Genomic DNA, 21,188 nt, shown 5'->3' with positions numbered 1-21,188 from the left:
GCAGGAAGTCTGACTCAACTGGACTCTCTCCTGTGGATCCCTGGACTTTACAACCTGAACAATGTGTGAGCTGCAAACTGCGGCTAACAGGACCCGCCATGGTAAACCCTACTACCTCCACTTCATCTTCTTTCTATAGTTTATTATATATTTCATAATATTTCATGTCTTTGTCAGTGGGAATATGACTTTAAAATGAGTTGTCTGTTTATTTATACATTTTTGTTGCTAATCTTTAGAGTATACCAAAAATATCTCATGATTGGGTAGGTGACTCCTGGTTTGAACATGGATCAGTTGTTTGGGGCTGCATCTGATCCCATTGAGGTAAGTGAGCTGCAGTAAAACTGCCTGGCCACTACACAGTGTACAGACCCATCTGCTTTTAGCTCTGTACACTATATAGTACAAGGATCCAATGCAGCTCAGTACCTCTGATCCACGCAGGGTCTGCTGTCCGTTTTTTTACCAGTGAGATATTTATGACCTATCCTGATGATGGGCCATAAACAAAAAACCCCTATAATGATGGATGTCTTTACGTGTAAGTTCCTCAAGATCTGAAAATGTAGGTGCAACTGGAGTTTTGCACATTATGCCTCTCCCCTTCCCAACTCCTATTCATAGGAAGAGGAAGCTGACATCTGAGGTCCTCTGTCCTGGAACTAGTGGGTTTGTTTAGCTATTTTGCTTCTTGTGATATACAGGGAAACATTACTGCAAAGTGACATCCGTGACAGCATCCAAATAAAATCTATGCATTATGCCAACATACTACAGTGTCTGCAAAGCTCATCACTGTGTACTAAATAGTGACGCTGTAATACGTTCGGAGTTAAGAATTTCATTGGGATGCTTTACCCTCATGACTTTGGAATGCTATTTATAGCTTGACCTGGGTTACCCTTCTGGTGGCCCATGTACTGGTCCATCTATAGTTTTATGCAGGGAAACTGTAGACACAAATGACTTTCTTTCCCTGACTAAGGTAACTTGCATATGACTATGTTATGTTCAATATCTTGCATCACTGTATCCAAATATAGGAATTGAGCATTAACCTAGAAATAAAAAGTATAACTGAATGATTTGCACAAATACTGAAACAAAATACTAAGCAAGCTATGCAAGTGTAAAAAAAAAAAAAAGTGGCCATGGGCCTTCTTTCTATTGAGTTATAATTAGAGATGAGCGAACACTGTTCGGATCAGCCGTTCCAAACAGCACGCTCCCATAGAAATGAATGGAAGCTCCTGGCACGGCGACCGGCCGCCGGCAAAGTGTACGTGCCAGGTGCTTCCATTCATTTCTATGGGAGCGTGATGTTCGGAATGGCTGATCCGAACAGTGTTCACTCATCTCTAGTTATAATAAGTCTGTTGGGTTTCTTAACTTTTTTTAATGGATAAAATTGTATAATACTTTGCACTATTTGGTCCAACAAAAGAATGACAGGCCAAGTGTAACAGGTTAAGGGACTTTGACAGGGTACACAATCTGTCGTGTTCATCATGGCTTCTGTAAAAAAAAGAAACCAAAAATGATTTGTCATTCCCTTGTGGTTCCCTTAAGGTTGAGTCCCCATGTTGTGGAAATGCAGCTTTTTTTTTTTTTGCAGATTTTGCTGCGTTTTTTCGAGCCAAAGCCAGTGGTGGATTGAGCGGAAGGGGGAAGTATAAAACCTTCCTGTATATTTCCCATTGCTTTTTTTGGCTCAAAAAACCGAACCAAAATGTGCAATAAAAAAAGCTGTGGTTCCGTAAAGTGGGGCTTCAGTGTAAAACGGATGCCCTGACACCAGAGGGAACAGAACGTAACAGCTATTCCATAGGTCAACAAAAGGTGATGTTCTCTGTGATGGACAAGTGTGACAACAGGCATGCTTCAAAAAAAACAAAACAAAAAACGCTGCAGCCCCTTAGTGCATTTGGATTGTAGTCAGTTACTGTTCTATTTTATTTTAGACATGCTGCTTCTTCTATGTCTTCTCTTCAGTGTTATCCAATTCAGTGAACAGTCATGCTAATTAGAGATGAGCGAACACTATTTGAAACAGCAGTTTCAAATAGCACGCTCCCATAGAAATGAATGGACGTAGCCGCCAAAGTCTGCGTGCTGGCCGCTTCCATTCATTTCTGTGCTGAAACTGCTGTTTCGAATAGTATTCGCTCATCTCTAATGCTAATATCTAAAGGAAATCTAATATAATCTCCTTTTGTGAACATAGCTTTTTGGCGATTACAAAAAACGCGTAGCTGCTTTCCATTATAACTCTCCAGCATTCGTGCAATGACACTTTGCTGCAATAGACAAACTTAAGTTATTCAGGCAAAAATTGACTTTTCCTTTTAACTTTTAAATCAGCTGGGGGCAGTGAATTTTTATTTGTTTTATATTTTTTTTTTATATTTTTTATTTTAAATGCATACTCGCCTGTCCCTAATGCTTCGGTTGGTCTTCTGGCGCATTCTGGTCCTACTGCTCAACAGTTCTCTTCCAGAGTTCCGCTGATTCGCCTCAGAGGTCAGGTGACCACTTATGCCAATCAGCGAAGGGCATGCGATGTCACTACGTGTCACATCACAGTTGTCTTCCTGAGGCTGATCAGTGGCTTCTGCGGAACTCAGGGAGAGGCGCTGGAGCAGAAGAATTAGAAGGCACCGGGAGGACACCAGATCATCAGGGACAAGTGAGTATGCTTTTTTTTTTTTTTTTTTTTAATCATTATTAATGTAGTCATATGTCTATTAACTGTTGCAATTTATTTTTTGCGCAATTGTTTTTATGAAGTAATTTGTAAGAAAGTCCCATGTCTAAAAACCTCTATAAACTCCATATAAACCAGTCAGTTTAGGGGCAACAGTGTGGCTCAGTTGTTAGCACTACAGATTTGCGGTGCTGGAGTCCTGGGTTCAAATCCTGCCAAGGACAACATCTGCTAGGAGTTTGTATGTTCTCCCTATGTTTGTGTGGATTTCCTCCCACACTCCCAAGACCTACTGATAGGGAAAATGTAGATTGTGAGCTCTATATGGGGCTTATCAGGGCAGATTTACTAAGAATCTGTACCACTTCTTTATGTTTAAAAAAAAAAGTTGCAATCCAGCAGTTTTTGCATCTCTAGTAACTAAAATTAGCTATAAGTGCAGTTTTTACATTGGGTGGGGTGTGGCCAGTACCATTGTCCACATCAGATTTACCTTAATTCCATCCACTTTTCTAACAGCAGGGAGTTGAGGTGAACGGCTTGTTCAGGATGTGGCTACTTCATTATATGAGGTATGCGTCTTGTCATGAATTTGGGCACGCCCTCTACCGAATTTACCCTGTGTTGTCTCTTCAGAGTATTACGATAAATTGTTTGATACGTGAACAGGCGGATTACCGGTTTGTTGAGATGTGCAGTCTGTTCACTTTGTGGTCCTTATGCATTTCTGCTGTCTTTCAGGTGGTTTCCCAGTACAAATTCCATCCTGAATGCTTCTCATGCTCTGGATGCCATGCTATGATTGAGGATGGGGAGTCGTTCAGCTTGGTGGAGAGCACTACTCTGTTTTGGTGAGAACCCTATAAAGAAATTTTCACACACCTTGTCTTTATGGACTGGATAAATAAAATGCAAGCTCTGCTATCTTAACCAGTGTGTTTACCATTTTGTTACTCTAATGTCCACAGAAAAAATTCTGCTTTATGTGATTTGATGTTTTCACTGAAACCCCCCCCCCAAAAAAAAAAATAAAAAAAAAAAATAAAAAAAAAAATATATATATATATATATATATATATATATATATATATATATATATATATATATATATATATATATATGTGTTTGCTGTTGTCTCTCTTGGTTTCTTATTTTTACCTTGATTTGGCAACATTTCAGACATTTGAGATGTATAACATACAGTTCATAGGTGGTAAAGCAAGCTGCCTCTTAATCTGAAATTTCCCCACTGTGGGACTATTAAAGGATTATTTTATCTTATATTATGTCATGTTTGCCATCACATACTATTATATCTCTAATGTAAATGTTATTCAATTCTGATTTTCTTTTTGCAGTGGCTTGTGTCACAAGCTGCTTCTTCTACGACCACAGTTTGAGGGACTTTGCAATGAATCCACTAAAGAACAGCATCCTCATACACTAACCCTTTTACGGCTACCTCCTAATTCCGGAGGGGACAGAGGCTTCTCTGTGTCTGTGGACAACATGAAGGTCACACAGTAAGTTTCGGTCACATCTCTACCAGGGAAGGGGGCTACATTTCGGTTATGCTGAGTTATTGGTATTTTTAGTATTTCAGTTATAGGAAGGTATTGGCTCTCCTGTAGATCTTTTTGTATAGGACTTAGTGGTGATGCTCCATCTGAAATAGAAATTAAAAAGTCTTGCCCAGGGGCAAAAAGGACTATCTTGTTATTACCAGATTTCGGTGGTATCTCCCTATCTGTCAATGTCCAACTCTTTAACAATCCTTGTAACGTGACTTAGGATAGTAGACAAGCCACGTATACACCAGCAAACTGTTTGCCCCTTATTAGTACTGAGAGTGGTGCCTTTGATTTGGGGAGGTACTGGCTGTCACCAAAAGGAAGAGTTGGTATGGAGACCTATTGTCAATGCTTCATGAGGGAAAAAAAAATATCCAAATAGCTCTCACTGGGAAAGCGATCGATCCACTAGTGCTATCTATTAAAGTTAATCTTCTAAATGTGCTTAGTGATAGTTTTTTATTCCTTTGAGAAAGCTATTGGTGCAGTGTGGATGCAGATACATTTGGAACGTCTCCTTCTTACAGGGTGACAACTGAAGCTCGTACCTTGCTGCACCCAGGAGATCACATCTTGGAAATTAATGGCTCTTCTGTCTGTTCTATACCAGTAAATGAGGTAAGAGGTTTTTCATTTCCTGTTGTGAAGATGAAGGTGAATGTGTTTATATGGTTGATAATATATTATTAATAGAGTTGTTAAGGTGATTTTTCTATCAACTTATTGTTGTCTCCTTCCTTCACGATTTCCTCAGGCTGATAATTTGCTTAATTGCACAGACCAACCACTGCAGCTTCTGGTAGAGCACAACCCCCCACTGACTACCCCTGCGCCTAGACCAATGCCGAAATCTCCCTCCTTGCACCCTCGTGATGGAAAGGGCATCTCTGAAAGCAATGCCAAGCGTGGCTCCATCCGGTTAGACTTCACTCACACTTTAACAGCTTTATTGCAATATCTCAGCCCTGCTTGGATTACCAGCTCTTGGTGTTGGTTTAGAGACCTTTAATCCAATTATTTCAATCTGACTTGTCTAATTATCTAATTCTATTGATGTCTTCAGTTCTGTTAATTTTTGGCTCCACCATGTCACTGAAATTTATATTTCAATAGGCCTCCAATGTCTAATTCTTATGTGGTTTTGACACAAATTTCTGTTCTACTGCTTATTCAGGCGTAGTAACAGTAACACTCGATCCCCTGGACCTTGTTCTCCCAAAGACGTCCGTTATGTTTCTCGGTCAGAGTCCCTTCGCTGTGCTGTAGGTGGACCTCAGCAAATCTTTCGACCTTGTGAACTTCTTCATGGTGAAGAACTGGGAAAAGGTTTCTTTGGTCGTGCCATAAAGGTCAGTTTAAAGAGAAGTTGTTACTGCAAAGTATATTCCACATCATAGAGCTACAGCTGACATGCAAGTATACTTTTTGTATCCACAGGTCATACACAGAGCCACTGGGAAAGTTATGGTTATGAAAGAGTTAATACAGTTTGATGAACAGACCCAAAAAACATTCCTTACAGAGGTAGGTTTCTTGGAAAGTTGTATCTTATCAATTGTCTGTTATCAATGTGACCGACCCGTATTACTTTAGGAGTGTTCCCATGAACATAAGCCTGTTTTAAATGTGTAAAACCAATAAAAATCTGTGAGACAATTAAAAGTTAAACATTTTTTCAAATATAAATAATTGAAAATTTTACATAGTTTACAAATATATTCTCTAACCATCTGACGCTAGGTTCACACCTGCGTTCTGCATTCCGTTCTGTGCTTTCCGTCTTCTGCATGCCAGAAGACGCAAAGCACATACCGGGTCCGGCGGTGAGCGTTTTATGCTCTCCGCCTCGAAACCGTTTTTTTTAATCCGGACACAGAGTACTGCATGTCCGACTCTGTGTCCGGATTATAAAACCCGGTTTCGCGGCGGAGAGCATAAAACGCTCACCGCCGCTCACGGACGGACATCTTTCTCACTCATTCAAATGAATGGGTGAGAGAATCCTGCAGGTTTCCGTCTCCTGCTCTGTTTTATGCAGGAAACGGAAACCTGCAGAACGGACCCCTTGAACGCAGATGTGAACGAGCCCTTAGTGGTGACACTAAGGTCGATGGTCTGACACTAGTCAGAAATGCAGCCATAATTTCCTTATTATGGCCAGGTTAACAGACAGGGACACTATACGCATGAGACTGTATCCCAGTCACAATAAGGAGATCATTAGTTTGACAAGTGCCAGACCGTAGAGAGGTCCTGCACTCATAGTCCTATACATTGGCAACTAATAAAGTGAAAAGGCTGTCGCCACTAAGATGATGAGAAAAAAAATCTTTAAAAAAAACCCCTCAGTTATGTTCATAGGAAACTTTTAAGTTTGTCATACTAGAATACCGGTTAAAATGTTATCTTCTATGTGTCTCAGGTAAAGGTCATGCGATCCCTGGATCATCCCAATGTGCTACGTTTTATTGGAGTTCTGTATAAGGATCGAAGGCTGAACCTGCTGACTGAATATATAGAATGTGGAACCTTAAAGGATTTCCTAAGAGGGGTGAGAAATAGAGGTGGAGTAGGGAAGGCCTTTCTAGAATCATATTTAAGCGCTGTCCTAAGTTTTAATATAAATATTTAGCGCTTATGAATAATTATCATAACTTGTTTCGTCCCTTCCATCCTCTCTTGTTTAGGACACCTGCCCTTGGGAGCAAAAGGTGTCATTTTCTAAGGACATTGCTTGTGGCATGGTAAGTTTTACCTCAGCTGTAATTTTATACTGTGTCAAAGCTATGCTATCACTTTATCATTGACAGAAGTCGACCTCTTGGAGTCCCACAAAAGGGCTGCAGCTGATTTATAGCCTCAACTCTTAAGTTTTGACTGAGGTGTTTCCAGCGACTCGATTATGAAACGATATGGTGCTGCAGTTTACATCACAATGGGTGGCCTGTGCACTGCTGTGTATATAAAAACTCTGAAGGGATGAAGCGCTAAATCAGCAGTACACTCCTTTCTTTTATCAGGATCAGTGTATCCCAGAGATCGTGAAGTCTACACATCCTAGTGATATGGCATTACTTTCTTAGATTCCCATTTTAAATCTGAATGTTTTTATTTTTAGGCATATCTTCATTCTATGAGTATCATCCATAGAGACCTTAATTCTCACAACTGTCTCATCAAACTGGTAATGCTGCCGTTTATTTATTTTTATTTTATTTTTATTTTTTTTGCGAGAGTTTCCCTTGGTCTCTCTTGTTCAAACCCTAATCTTGTTTGTTTCTTGCAGGATGGAACTGTGGTGGTTGCAGATTTTGGGCTTTCCAGGCTTATTTTGGAAGAGAAACCCAAACCCCAACCGGAGAAGCCACCCACAAAAAAGAGAACCTTACGGAAAAGTGACCGCCGGAAACGTTATACTGTGGTGGGCAACCCATATTGGATGGCACCAGAAATGTTAAATGGTAATGAGAAATTAAAACTATATGTGTATTAGAAGGAAGGGAACACAACTTGAATTTTACTTTTTAATATTCAATCCTAGGTAAACAGTATGATGAGAAGGTGGACGTGTTTTCATTTGGCATTGTCTTGTGTGAGGTAAGAAGACTGTAACTGGGTCATTCCGTGTCAAGTGAACCAATGATTATTCCCTCTATATTTTTAATTCTTTTGAGATTTTGTTATTTGGTAATAGTGTGTCAGAGAATGCAAAATGTGAAGAAAAAAAAATTCTAGAAATTTTTTTGGATTTTTAATTGATTTTCAAAGTTCAGAAAAAGTGCGAATTTCTGTGTTGCCTGCCTTTACATTTTTCCTCATAATTTAGGCTAGAAAAAAGATAGAGAAACAAAATAAACGCCATTCTACTCAGAACTATACAGGCTTTCACCAAATATGTCACAAGAGTATCTTTGTTAATATTTTACCCATGTGAACGCAAACGCAAAATTTTAAAACGCATTTCCGAAAAAAAAGTTTTATTTAAAAATTTTAAAAAAATGCACTTGGGCCTGCTATGCTCCGAGCCACATCTGTACCAAAATTCAAGTTGGGATCGCGATGGGATAATATTTTAAAATATAACTATTACAGTGTCATTCCGAAAATCTTGAATTCAGATCTGTTCAGCCTGTGGTCTAAAAGTGTGGGGTCTATATGTGAGATATGTACAGAGAATGATCCACCTCACAAAATTTTAATGTTAACTAGTAGAGATGAGCGAACACTAAAATGTTCGAGGTTCGAAATTCGATTCGAACAGCCGCTCAATGTTCGTGTGTTCGAACGGGTTTCGAACCCCATTATAGTCTATGGGGAACAGATACTCGTTAAGGGGGAAACCCAAATCCGTGTCTGGAGGGTCACCAAGTCCACTATGACACCCCAGGAAATGATGCCAACACCTCTGGAATGACACTGGGACAGCAGGGGAAGCATGTCTGGGGGCATCTAACACACCAAAGACCCTCTATTACCCCAACATCACAGCCTAACAACTACACACTTTACACACTCAATACCACCTCTCTGACAGTAGGAAAACACCTTGAAACATGTGTATTTGGCACTTGCAGTGAGGAGAGCTTGTCACCAGCAGTGAATTTGGCCCTTGTAGTAAGTTGAGGTTGGCACCAACATTTGTTTTGAAAATCAGGGTGGATTGAGCCTCTAACCAGCAGAGTTTGGGCAAATTCATGGTGGAGGGAGCCTCTAAAAACCCCAGTTTGGACCAATTCATGGTGGAGGGAGACTCTAAAAACCCCAGTTTGGACCAATTCATGGTGGAGGGAGCCTCTAAAAACCCCAGTTTGGACCAATTCATGGTGGAGGGAGCCTCTAACCAGCCCAGTTTGGGCAAATTCATGGTGGAGGGAGCCTCTAACCAGCCCAGTTTGGACCAATTAATGGTGGAGGGAGCCTCTAACCAGCCCAGTTTGGACCAATTAATGGTGGAGGGAGCCTCTAACCACCCCAGTTTGGACCAATTCATGGTGGAGGGAGCCTCTAACCAGCCCAGTTTGGACCAATTCATGGTGGAGGGAGCCTCTAAAAAACCCAGTTTGGACCAATTCATGGTGGAGGGAGCCTCTAAACAGCCCAGTTTGGGCAAATTCATGGTGGAGGGAGCCTCTAACCACCCCAGTTTGGACCAATTCATGGTGGAGGGAGCCTCTAAACAGCCAAGTTTGGACCAATTCATGGTGAAGGGAGCCTCTAAAAACCCGTTTGGACCAATTCATGGTGGAGGGAGCCTCTAACCAGCCCAGTTTGGGCAAATTCATGGTGGAGGGAGCCTCTAAACAGCCCAGTTTGGGCAAATTCATGGTGGAGGGAGCCTCTAACCAGCCCAGTTTGGACCAATTCATGGTGGAGGGAGCCTCTAACCAGCCCAGTTTGGGCAAATTCATGGTGGAGGGAGCCTCTAAACAGCCCAGTTTGGGCAAATTCATGGTGGAGGGAGCCTCTAACCAGCCCAGTTTGGACCAATTAATGGTGGAGGGAGCCTCTAAACAGCCAAGTTTTGGGAAATTCATGGTGGAGGGAGCCTCTAACCAGCCCAGTTTGGACCAATTAATGGTGGAGGGAGCCTCTAACCACCCCAGTTTGGACCAATTCATGGTGGAGGGAGCCTCTAAACAGCCAAGTTTGGACCAATTCATGGTGGAGGGAGCCTCTAAAAACCCCAGTTTGGACCAATTCATGGTGGAGGGAGCCTTTAACCAGCCCAGTTTGGGCAAATTCATGGTGGAGGGAGCCTCTAAACAGCCCAGTTTGGGCAAATTCATGGTGGAGGGAGCCTCTAACCAGCCCAGTTTGGACCAATTAATGGTGGAGGGAGCCTCTAAACAGCCAAGTTTTGGGAAATTCATGGTGGAGGGAGCCTCTAACCAGCCCAGTTTGGACCAATTCATGGTGGAGGGAGCCTCTAACCAGCCCAGTTTGGGCAAATTCATGGTGGAGGGAGCCTCTAAACAGCCCAGTTTGGGCAAATTCATGGTGGAGGGAGCCTCTAACCAGCCCAGTTTGGACCAATTAATGGTGGAGGGAGCCTCTAAACAGCCAAGTTTTGGGAAATTCATGGTGGAGGGAGCCTCTAACCAGCCCAGTTTGGACCAATTCATGGTGGAGGGAGCCTCTAACCAGCCCAGTTTGGGCAAATTCATGGTGGAGGGAGCCTCTAACCAGCCCAGTTTGGACCAATTCATGGTGGAGGGAGCCTCTAAAAAACCCAGTTTGGACCAATTAATTGTGGAGGGAGCCTCTAACCAGCCCAGTTTGGACCAATTAATGGTGGAGGGAGCCTCTAACCACCCCAGTTTGGGCAAATTCATGGTGGAGGGAGCCTCTAACCAGCCCAGTTTGGACCAATTAATGGTGGAGGGAGCCTCTAAACAGCCAAGTTTTGGGAAATTCATGGTGGAGGGAGCCTCTAACCAGCCCAGTTTGGACCAATTCATGGTGGAGGGAGCCTCTAAACAGCCCAGTTTGGGCAAATTCATGGTGGAGGGAGCCTCTAAAAAACCCAGTTTGGACCAATTCATGGTGGAGGGAGCCTCTAATTAGCCCAGTTTGGACCAATTAATTGTGGAGGGAGCCTCTAACCAGCCCAGTTTGGACCAATTAATGGTGGAGGGAGCCTCTAACCACCCCAGTTTGGACCAATTCATGGTGGAGGGAGCCTCTAAACAGCCAAGTTTGGACCAATTCATGGTGGAGGGAGCCTCTAAAAACCCCAGTTTGGACCAATTCATGGTGGAGGGAGCCTCTAACCAGCCCAGTTTGGGCAAATTCATGGTGGAGGGAGCCTCTAAACAGCCCAGTTTGGGCAAATTCATGGTGGAGGGAGCCTCTAACCAGCCCAGTTTGGACCAATTAATGGTGGAGGGAGCCTCTAACCAGCCCAGTTTGGACCAATTAATGGTGGAGGGAGCCTCTAACCTGCCCAGTTTGGACCAATTAATGGTGGAGGGAGCCTCTAACCACCCCAGTTTGGACCAATTCATGGTGGAGGGAGCCTCTAACCAGCCCAGTTTGGACCAATTCATGGTGGAGGGAGCCTCTAACCAGCCCAGTTTGGACCAATTCATGGTGGAGGGAGCCTCTAAAAAACCCAGTTTGGACCAATTCATGGTGGAGGGAGCCTCTAAACAGCCCAGTTTGGGCAAATTCATGGTGGAAGGAGCCTCTAACCAGCAGAGTTGTGGGAAAGCAGGGTGGAGGGAGCCTCTAACCAGCAGAGTTGGTGGAAATCAGGGTGGAGGGAGCCTCTAACCAGCAGAGTTGGGGGAAATCATGTTGGAGGGAGCCTAGTATTAGCAGAATTGTGCAACGCTTATGGTGGATGAGTATGAGGATGCGGAGGAATTGGAGAGGTTGAGTACAGACATGGAGTTTCATGTTGGGGTGCTTTACACAGGTGGGCACAAAAATGAAGGCTCTATCCAGTGGTGGTTCATTTTTATCAAAGTGAGCCGGTCGGCACTCTCAGCTGACAGACGGGTGCGCTTGTCAGTGATGATGCCACCGGCTGCACTGAACACCCTCTCAGATAGGACGCTGGCGGCAGGACAGGACAGCACCTCCAAGGCATATAGGGCAAGTTCAAGCCACAGGTCCAACTTCGACACCCAATACGTGTAGGGCGCAGAGGGGTCGGAGAGGACAGGGCTGTGGTCGGAAAGGTATTCCCGCAACATGCGCCTATACTTCTCACGCCTGGTGACACTAGGACCCTCCGTGGCGGCACTTTGGCGAGGGGGTGCCATCAAGGTGTCCCAGACCTTAGACAGTGTGCCCCTCGTTTGTGTGGACCGGTGAGAACTTGGTTGCCTACTGGAGGAACTGCCCTCCCTGCCGCCAACGTCACATGCTGGAAACATCTCCATCATATTCTGCACCAATTGCCTGTGGCAAGCATTGATGCGATTGGCCCTCCCCTCTACCGGAATAAAAGACGAGATGTTGTTTTTATACCGGGGGTCAAGGATAGCAAAGATCCAGTACTGGTTGTCCTCCATGATTTTGACAATACGCTTGTCGGTTGTAAAGCACCCCAACATGAACTCAGCCATGTCTGCCACAGTGTTAGTTGGCATGACTCCTCTGGCCCCACCGGAAAGTTCAATCTCCATTTCCTCCTCATCCTCCATGTCTACCCATCCGCGCTGCAACAATGGGACGATTCGAAGTTGCCCGGAAGCCTCCTGTATCACCATCACATCATCGGACAACTCTTCTTCCTCCTCCTCCTCCTCCTCCTCCTCCATTAAACGCAGTGAAGCGGACAGATGTGTGGACCTACTCTCCAGCTGTGACGGATCGGATGCTATCCCTAACTCCTCTGTGTGATCTGAGTTATCCCTGATGTCAATCAGGGATTCTCTCAGAACACACAAGAGCGGGATTGTAAGGCTCACCATCGCATCCTCAGAGCTCACCCTCCTTGTGGACTCCTCAAAGACCCGTAGGATGTCACAAAGGTCTCTCATCCATGGCCACTCATGGATGTGAAACTGAGGCAGCTGACTTTGTGGCACCCTAGGGTTTTGTAGCTGGTATTCCATCAAAGGTCTCTGCTGCTCAACCACTCTATTCAACATCTGAAACGTTGAGTTCCAGCGTGTGGGGACGTCGCACAAAAGCCGGTGTTGTGGCACATGCAGGCGTTGCTGGAGAGATTTTAAGCTAGCAGCGGCTACTGTCGACTTGCGAAAGTGGGCGCACATGCGCCGCACTTTCACCAGTAGCTCTGGAACATTGGGGTAGCTCTTTAGGAAACGTTGCACCACTAGGTTGAAGACGTGGGCCAGGCATGGAACATGTTGGAGTCCGGCAAGCTCCAGAGCTGCTACCAGGTTCCGGCCGTTATCACAAACGACCATGCCTGGGCCCAGGTGCAGCGGCTCAAACCATATTGCCGTCTCATCGAGGAGGGCATCCCTCACCTCGGAGGCAGTGTGCTGTCTGTCCCCCAAGCTGATCAGCTTCAGCACAGCCTGCTGACGTCTACCAACGCCAGTGCTGCAACGTTTCCAACTCGTAGCTGGGGTCAATCTAACAGCGGAGGAGGAGGCGGTGGCGGAGGAGGAGGCGGTGGCGGAGGAGGAGGCGGTAGAGGAGGAGGAGGAGGGGGGTGTTCTTCTCGTGTCCCTGCCAGGAATGTTAGGCGGGGAGACGAGGTACACCGGGCCAGTTTGGGAAGCAGTCCCAGCCTCAACTACATTCACCCAGTGTGCCGTCAGTGAAATGTAGCGTCCCTGTCCGCATGCACTTGTCCACGCGTCGGTGGTCAAGTGGACCTTTGTGCAAAGCGCGGAACTAAGGGCCCGCCTGATGTTGAGTGACACGTGCTGGTGCAAGGCGGGGACGGCACACCGGGAGAAGTAGTGACGGCTAGGGACGGCATAGCGAGGTGCCGCAGTTGCCATCAGGTCCAGGAAGGCGGGAGTTTCAACAAGCCGGAACGCCAACATCTCCTGGGCCAGCAGTTTAGCGATGTTGGCGTTCAAGGCTTGCGCGTGTGGGTGGTTAGCAGTGTATTTCTGCCGCCGCTCCAATGTCTGAGAGATGGTGGGTTGTTGTAAAGAAACGCCTGATGGTGCCTTTGATGGTGCAGGAGAAGGAGATAAGACAGGACCAGGGGAGGATGAGGTAGAAGTCAACAAAGTGGCGGAGGCAGATGAAGTGGTGTCCTGGCTCGTCCTCTGGAGTGCATCGCCAGCACAGTCAGCAGTGGCAGTGGCAGAGGCAGAGGCAGTGGCAGTGGCGTGAACGGCAGGCGGCCTTTGTCCTGCCGTTGCTGCCTGCCACTGATTCCAGTGCTTGGATTCCAAATGACGGCGCATTGAAGTGGTGGACAGGTTGCTCTTCTCAGAGCCCCTAATCAATTTCGAGAGGCAAATTGTGCAGACAACACTATATCTGTCCTCGGCGCATTCCTTGAAAAAACTCCACACCTTCGAGAAACGTGCCCTCGAGGTGGGAGTTTTTCGGGGCTGGGTACGAACTGGAACATCTTGGGAGATTCCGGGTGTGGCCTGGCTTCGCCTAAGCTGCTGACCTCTGCCTCTGCCTCTAGCTACCCTTTTTGGTGCTGCACCTGCCTCAACATCCACACTACTTTCCCCGCTTGACATCCCCCCTGTCCAGGTCGGGTCAGTGTCCTCATCATCCACCACTTCCTCTTCCAACTCCTGTCTCATCTCCTCCTCCCGCACAATGCGCCGGTCAACTGGATGCCCTGACGGCAACTGCGTCACATCATCGTCGATGAGGGTGGGTTGCTGGTCATCCACCACCAAATCGAACGGAGATGGAGGAGACTCTAGTGTTTGAGCATCTGGACACAGATGCTCCTCTGTTAGGTTCGTGGAATCGTGACGTGGAGAGGCAGGTTGAGGGACAATGAAAGGAGCGGAGAACAGCTCTGGGGAGCAGGGACAGTTTGGGTTATTGTTCTGTAAAGCTTCGGAATTTTGGGAGGAAGGAAGACAAGACTGTTGGGTAATAGGAGGAGAGGAGGCAGAGTCTGACTGGCTGCTGGACAATGTGCTGTAAGCGTTCTCTGACAGCCATTGCAAGACCTGTTCCTGGTTCTCGGGCCTACTAAGGTTTGTACCCTGCAGTTTAGTTAATGTGGCAAGCAACCCTGGCACTGTGGAGTGGCGCAATGCTTGCTGCCCCACAGGAGTAGGCACGGGACGCCCTGTGGCTTCACTGCTACCTTGCTCCCCAGAACCATTCCCCCGACCTCGCCCACGGCCTCGTCCACGTCCCTTTCCGGGAGCCTTGCGCATTTTGAATTCCTAGTTAGAAATTGGCACTGTATACCAGTAGTAAAAATTGTGGGTGCACGTAACCCCAATATATTCTTTGAATTCCCAGTCAGACAATGGCACTGTATACCAGTAGTAAAAATTGTGGGTGCACGTAACCCCAATATATTCTTTGAATTCCCAGTCAGAAACTGGCACTATATGGCAGTAGCAAGAAATGAGGGTATTTGTATTCCCAATATACTCTTTGAATTCCCAGTCAGACAATGGCACTGTATACCAGTAGTAAAAATTGTGGGTGCACGTAACCCCAATATATTCTTTGAATTCCCAGTCAGAAACTGGCACTATATGGCAGTAGCAAGAAATGAGGGTATTTGTATTCCCAATATACTCTTTGAATTCCCAGTCAGACAATGGCACTGTATACCAGTAGTAAAAATTGTGGGTGCACGTAACCCCAATATATTCTTTGAATTACCAGTCAGAAACTGGCACTATATGGCAGTAGCAAGAAATGAGGGTATTTGTATTCCCAATATACTCTTTGAATTCCCAGTCAGACAATGGCACTGTATACCAGTAGTAAAAATTGTGGGTGCACGTAACCCCAATATATTCTTTGAATTCCCAGTCAGAAACTGGCACTATATGGCAGTAGCAAGAAATGAGGGTATTTGTATTCCCAATATACTCTTTGAATTCCCAGTCAGACAATGGCACTGTATACCAGTAGTAAAAATTGTGGGTGCACGTAACCCCAATATATTCTTTGAATTACCAGTCAGAAACTGGCACTATATGGCAGTAGCAAGAAATGAGGGTATTTGTATTCCCAATATACTCTTTGAATTCCCAGTCAGACAATGGCACTGTATACCAGTAGTAAAAATTGTGGGTGCACGTAACCCCAATATATTCTTTGAATTCCCAGTCAGAAACTGGCACTATATGGCAGTAGCAAGAAATGAGGGTATTTGTATTCCCAATATACTCTTTGAATTCCCAGTCAGACAATGGCACTGTATACCAGTAGTAAAAATTGTGGGTGCACGTAACCCCAATATATTCTTTGAATTACCAGTCAGAAACTGGCACTATATGGCAGTAGCAAGAAATGAGGGTATTTGTATTCCCAATATACTCTTTGAATTCCCAGTCAGACAATGGCACTGTATACCAGTAGTAAAAATTGTGGGTGCACGTAACCCCAATATATTCTTTGAATTCCCAGTCAGAAACTGGCACTATATGGCAGTAGCAAGAAATGAGGGTATTTGTATTCCCAATATACTCTTTGAATTCCCAGTCAGACAATGGCACTGTATACCAGTAGTAAAAATTGTGGGTGCACGTAACCCCAATATATTCTTTGAATTACCAGTCAGAAACTGGCACTATATGGCAGTAGCAAGAAATGAGGGTATTTGTATTCCCAATATACTCTTTGAATTCCCAGTCAGACAATGGCACTGTATACCAGTAGTAAAAATTGTGGGTGCACGTAACCCCAATATATTCTTTGAATTCCCAGTCAGAAACTGGCACTATATGGCAGTAGCAAGAAATGAGGGTATTTGTATTCCCAATATACTCTTTGAATTCCCAGTCAGACAATGGCACTGTATACCAGTAGTAAAAATTGTGGGTGCACGTAACCCCAATATATTCTTTGAATTACCAGTCAGAAACTGGCACTATATGGCAGTAGCAAGAAATGAGGGTATTTGTATTCCCAATATACTCTTTGAATTCCCAGTCAGACAATGGCACTGTATACCAGTAGTAAAAATTGTGGGTGCACGTAACCCCAATATATTCTTTGAATTACCAGTCAGAAACTGGCACTATATGGCAGTAGCAAGAAATGAGGGTATTTATAACCCCAATATATTCTTTGAATTCCCAGTCAGACAATGGCACTGTATACCAGTAGTAAAAATTGTGGGTGTACGTAACCCCAATATATTCTTTGAATTCCCAGTCAGAAACTGGCACTATATGGCAGTAGCAAGAAATGAGGGTATTTGTATTCCCAATATACTCTTTGAATTCCCAGTCAGACAATGGCACTGTATACCAGTAGTAAAAATTGTGGGTGCACGTAACCCCAATATATTCTTTGAATTACCAGTCAGAAACTGGCACTATATGGCAGTAGCAAGAAATGAGGGTATTTATAACCCCAATATATTCTTTGAATTCCCAGTCAGACAATGGCACTGTATACCAGTAGTAAAAATTGTGGGTGTATATAGCCCCAATTCTATTGCTAGGGGACTTGCAGGGTATTTCTGGGGTGAAGGTGGGGGGGCACACCGTTGGAACGGGTATCGGGGTATATATCGGGTATACGGGAATACACTGACAGTGTATTCCATTCAGGATCCTGGGAAAGCTGGGTTGCGGCGATTGAGCCCGTCAGTGCCACGTTACACTGACAAGCTTCTCCCTGGAATTTAGCTCTTACAAGAGCTGTTGGTTGTCTTCTCCTTCCTATCCTAGCCTGTCCCTGCCTATCCAGAATCTAAGCCCTAGCTAGCTGGACGGAAACCTCCGTCCTCGGTGAATTGCAAGCTCAGAATGACGCGAAGCTGGGCGGCGCTGTTCTTTTAAATTAGAGGTCACATGTTTTCGGCAGCCAATGGGTTTTGCCTACTTTTTTCAACGTCACCGGTGTCGTAGTTCCTGTCCCACCTACCCTGCGCTGTTATTGGAGCAAAAAAGGCGCCAGGGAAGGTGGGAGGGGAATCGAGTAATGGCGCACTTTACCACGCGGTGTTCGATTCGATTCGAACATGCCGAACAGCCTAATATCCGATCGAACATGAGTTCGATAGAACACTGTTCGCTCATCTCTATTAACTAGTGTCAGACTAGCAGTATACAGGTAATAATGTAATATGACACTAGAGTGGGACCATCTCTCTCAGAGAGTGTGTGTTTCTGGTAGGACACTTATTGTAGTTCACCTCAGATAACCACAAGAAGGGAGGTTCCAATCTTCATGTTTGATGCATGTCCCTTATTATTAAAGGTAGAGCAGAGTAATTAATTCAGAAGTCATGTTATGTTCTCATATTGCATTGCTCAGTATATGTTGATGCAGTCACTGATGTAAGGAATGACTGAGGACTTGATGCTAATGTACAATTACTAGGTAGTATGGAAGGACACTTATTGTAGTGCACCTCAGATAACAAGGAGAAGGGAGGTCCTAATCTCCATGTTTGATGCATGTGCCTTATTATTACAGATGAATGTTAATAAAGAATATAAACCCCCCCCCCCCCAACCACACCAGTGTCAACTCATTAGGTGTGCAACATATAATTACCAAATAATCCATGATTTTTAGATATCACTGTATTATTTTATTATGTTGATGATAAAAGGCCAGTAGTTTAAAAATGTCCTATTAATTGTTTGATTAGTTCATATTTTATAGAATGAGGATTTATCTACTGGACTATTTATCTTAATAAATTACATGTTTAGTGATATAATAAAAAAACAATTGTTACATGTAGAAATAGGTGTTATAAATATTGGTTCTTGTACTCTTGTTAACATATAATTAGGATGAGACTATTTAGAAAATCGCACTTGAGGATATGAGCAGCTTTTTTCTTTTGGTTTGTTCAATGCATTCAGGTTGAAAATGCTGAACAAGTTGTGTTCTGATGATAAGATGTATTTGTTCTGGCACTTACAATATTTGTTTTTTATGTTTTTTTTTATTGTTGCATATAAATGTTGAATTCAGCAAGTTGTAATTTGAAAAGAAAAAAGGAAGAAGCTCACAAAAACATAAAATCAGATGATTGAAGGCTTAAAAAAAAAATTGATCCCAATTTGGTCCCAAGTTGAAAACCTGTACAAATATAACCAAGAACACAAGTAACACAAATGCATTTTTTCACAATTTTAAAACATACGTTTTTTTCACAATTGCGCATCAAAATTTTGAATTTGATTTCTCCAAAACAAAATATAAAGAAACATCATCTTGTGACATATCAAATGAAAGCCTGTATCGCTCTGAGAAAAATGATGCCTCTCCCACCTATTTATCTTAATTCTAGCCCAAGATATGTTAAAAAATGTAAAGCCATACCAGGCCAAAATTCACACTTTTTCAAAACTTTAGAAGTCTATAAAAAATTAACTGATGAAGAAAAAAATTCGAAACTTTTTATTTGTAATTAACTTAAGTTGTACTTCATAAAAAATAAAAATAAAAAAAATCCAAAGACGTCAGGTAAAAAAAATATTCCTATTTGGATCACTTGATATGGAATGACCCAACTGAAATGGGTACAAAACTCTGACAAGATGGGACTTACAGAAATGGGCAGTGCTGCTCTACATGATTTCCATAACTCCCATAGATGTGAATAGAATAGAGCTATAGAAATTGAGTAGCATAGATTAGCTACACTGTTTCAGTAGTTCCCATTCATCTCTATGGGCATTACACAATGGCATAAAGCAGGAATGATGCGGTCCCGACGCTTTTTTTTTTTTCCTGCAGTGTTTTTTGACAGAGATTTGACTATTGAGCGGCTACTCAAATCGAACTTCGAACATTTCACTGCTCGCTCATCTCTAAATAGGGCATTATGAAATGAACTGCGAACAGTATATATTCTTTGATATTTTTATATTTTAATGTTTAGATTAAAAAATTAGTTTTAAACTAAAAGCACGTAGGAATAGCCTTTATAAAGGCTATTCATTTCTTACCATAATCTTGGAAGGTCAGTGCTGCTTTTTTTTTTTTTATTTATTTTTATTTTTTTAAATCTTTGCATGTTTGTCGGCCTTTTTGTGGTGGTCTCTTGTAAGAAAAGGAGGCGAATGGCCAACGGAGCAGAAGACAGACAGCGCTGGATGAATGAGAATGCTGTGCTCAGATCACATGGGAAATTCCCCCCCTGTACTTTGAGTAAAAGGGGAATGCCCCTTTACCATACCTCCCAACTTTGACCCCGCCCGTTCACTATTTTTCCAAGTGCATCCACACAGTATAATGCTCCTACAGTCCCCCTAACTTCATATGCCCCCCTCATTATACTACTTCCCCTCAAATTGCCAAAACAGTATTAAGTCCCTCTCCTCGTGCCCCATTTTAAACTGGCAGAAATTAGAGGGGAACGTGAAACTGGGGCAGCTAGAGGGGGACATTAAACAGTGTGGTAGTTGGAGGGGGACATTAAACTGGGGCAACTACAGGAAGACTTGTCCCCCTCCATCAACCACCCATGGTTTAATGTCCGCCTCCAGTTGACCCTAGTTTGTCACCCTCAATCTGCCCCCCAGTTTAATATCCACTCCTCGATCTGTCCCCAGTTTAAAGAGGACCTTTCACCATATCCGGGCACAGGCAGTGTTATATACTGGCAGAAAGCTGACAGTGCGCTGAATTCAGCGCACTGTCGGCTTTCCCGATCTGTGCCCGGTGTGAAGAGCTTACGGCCCGGTACCGTAGCTCTTCTATGGTCAGAAGGGCGTTTCTGACTGTTAGCCAGAGACGTCCTTCTGCCTCGCGGTGCCAATCGCTCTGTACTGTGGAGCCGGGAGGAACGCCCCCTCCCTCTGCTCACACAGCTTGTCCGTAGACTAGCATTATCAGGAGAGGGAGGGGGCGTTCCTCCCGGCTCCACAGCACAGCGCGATTGGCGCCGCGAGGCAGAAGGACGTCTCTGGCTAATGGTCAGAAACGCCCTTCTGACTGTAAAGCGCTACGGTACCGGGACCGATAGCGCTTTATACCGGGCACGGATCGGGAAAGCCGACAGTGCGCTGAATTCAGCGCACTGTCAGCTTTCTGGCAGTATATAACACTGCCTGTGCCCAGATATGGTGAAAGGTCCTCTTTAATGTCCCTCTTCCATCTACACCTAGTTTAGTGTGCCCTTTATCCCCCACCATCTTAATGTCCCCCCTTCATCTGGCCCAAGTCCTCCCCCCCCCCACCCTATCATTTAGCTTTTAACATACGTGGGCTCATCAAAGATAGTTAAAGGGCCGGATGTGGCCCACAGGCCGTACAGTGCCCAGGTCTGGGCTATGGGGTCCACAGGTTTCTGCAGATAACTGCTTTTTAAGCAGATAGGGTTTCCGTTTTTCAGG

General features: G+C 44.2%; 1 protein-coding gene across 2 annotated transcripts in view; it reads left to right on the top strand.

Annotated features, from left to right (window-relative positions):
- Positions 1-21,188, top strand: part of LIMK2 (LIM domain kinase 2) — a 41,359-nt gene that overhangs the window by 17,298 nt on the left and 2,873 nt on the right. For both annotated transcript variants that reach the window (XM_075276377.1, XM_075276369.1), the window contains exons 3-14: positions 5-101; positions 3,449-3,558; positions 4,066-4,230; positions 4,806-4,896; positions 5,033-5,196; positions 5,453-5,627; positions 5,716-5,802; positions 6,701-6,829; positions 6,966-7,022; positions 7,397-7,462; positions 7,565-7,739; positions 7,820-7,875. In XM_075276377.1, coding sequence (XP_075132478.1) covers positions 5-101; positions 3,449-3,558; positions 4,066-4,230; positions 4,806-4,896; positions 5,033-5,196; positions 5,453-5,627; positions 5,716-5,802; positions 6,701-6,829; positions 6,966-7,022; positions 7,397-7,462; positions 7,565-7,739; positions 7,820-7,875 — 1,372 coding nt within the window. The remainder of the gene's footprint in view (positions 1-4; positions 102-3,448; positions 3,559-4,065; positions 4,231-4,805; positions 4,897-5,032; positions 5,197-5,452; positions 5,628-5,715; positions 5,803-6,700; positions 6,830-6,965; positions 7,023-7,396; positions 7,463-7,564; positions 7,740-7,819; positions 7,876-21,188) is intronic.

This window comes from Leptodactylus fuscus, chromosome 1, assembly GCF_031893055.1.
Source record: "Leptodactylus fuscus isolate aLepFus1 chromosome 1, aLepFus1.hap2, whole genome shotgun sequence".
In the NCBI taxonomy this organism is placed as follows: Eukaryota; Metazoa; Chordata; class Amphibia; order Anura; family Leptodactylidae; genus Leptodactylus; species Leptodactylus fuscus.
Note: the sequence above shows the minus strand (reverse complement) of the source record. Positions and strands in the feature narration are given on the sequence as shown.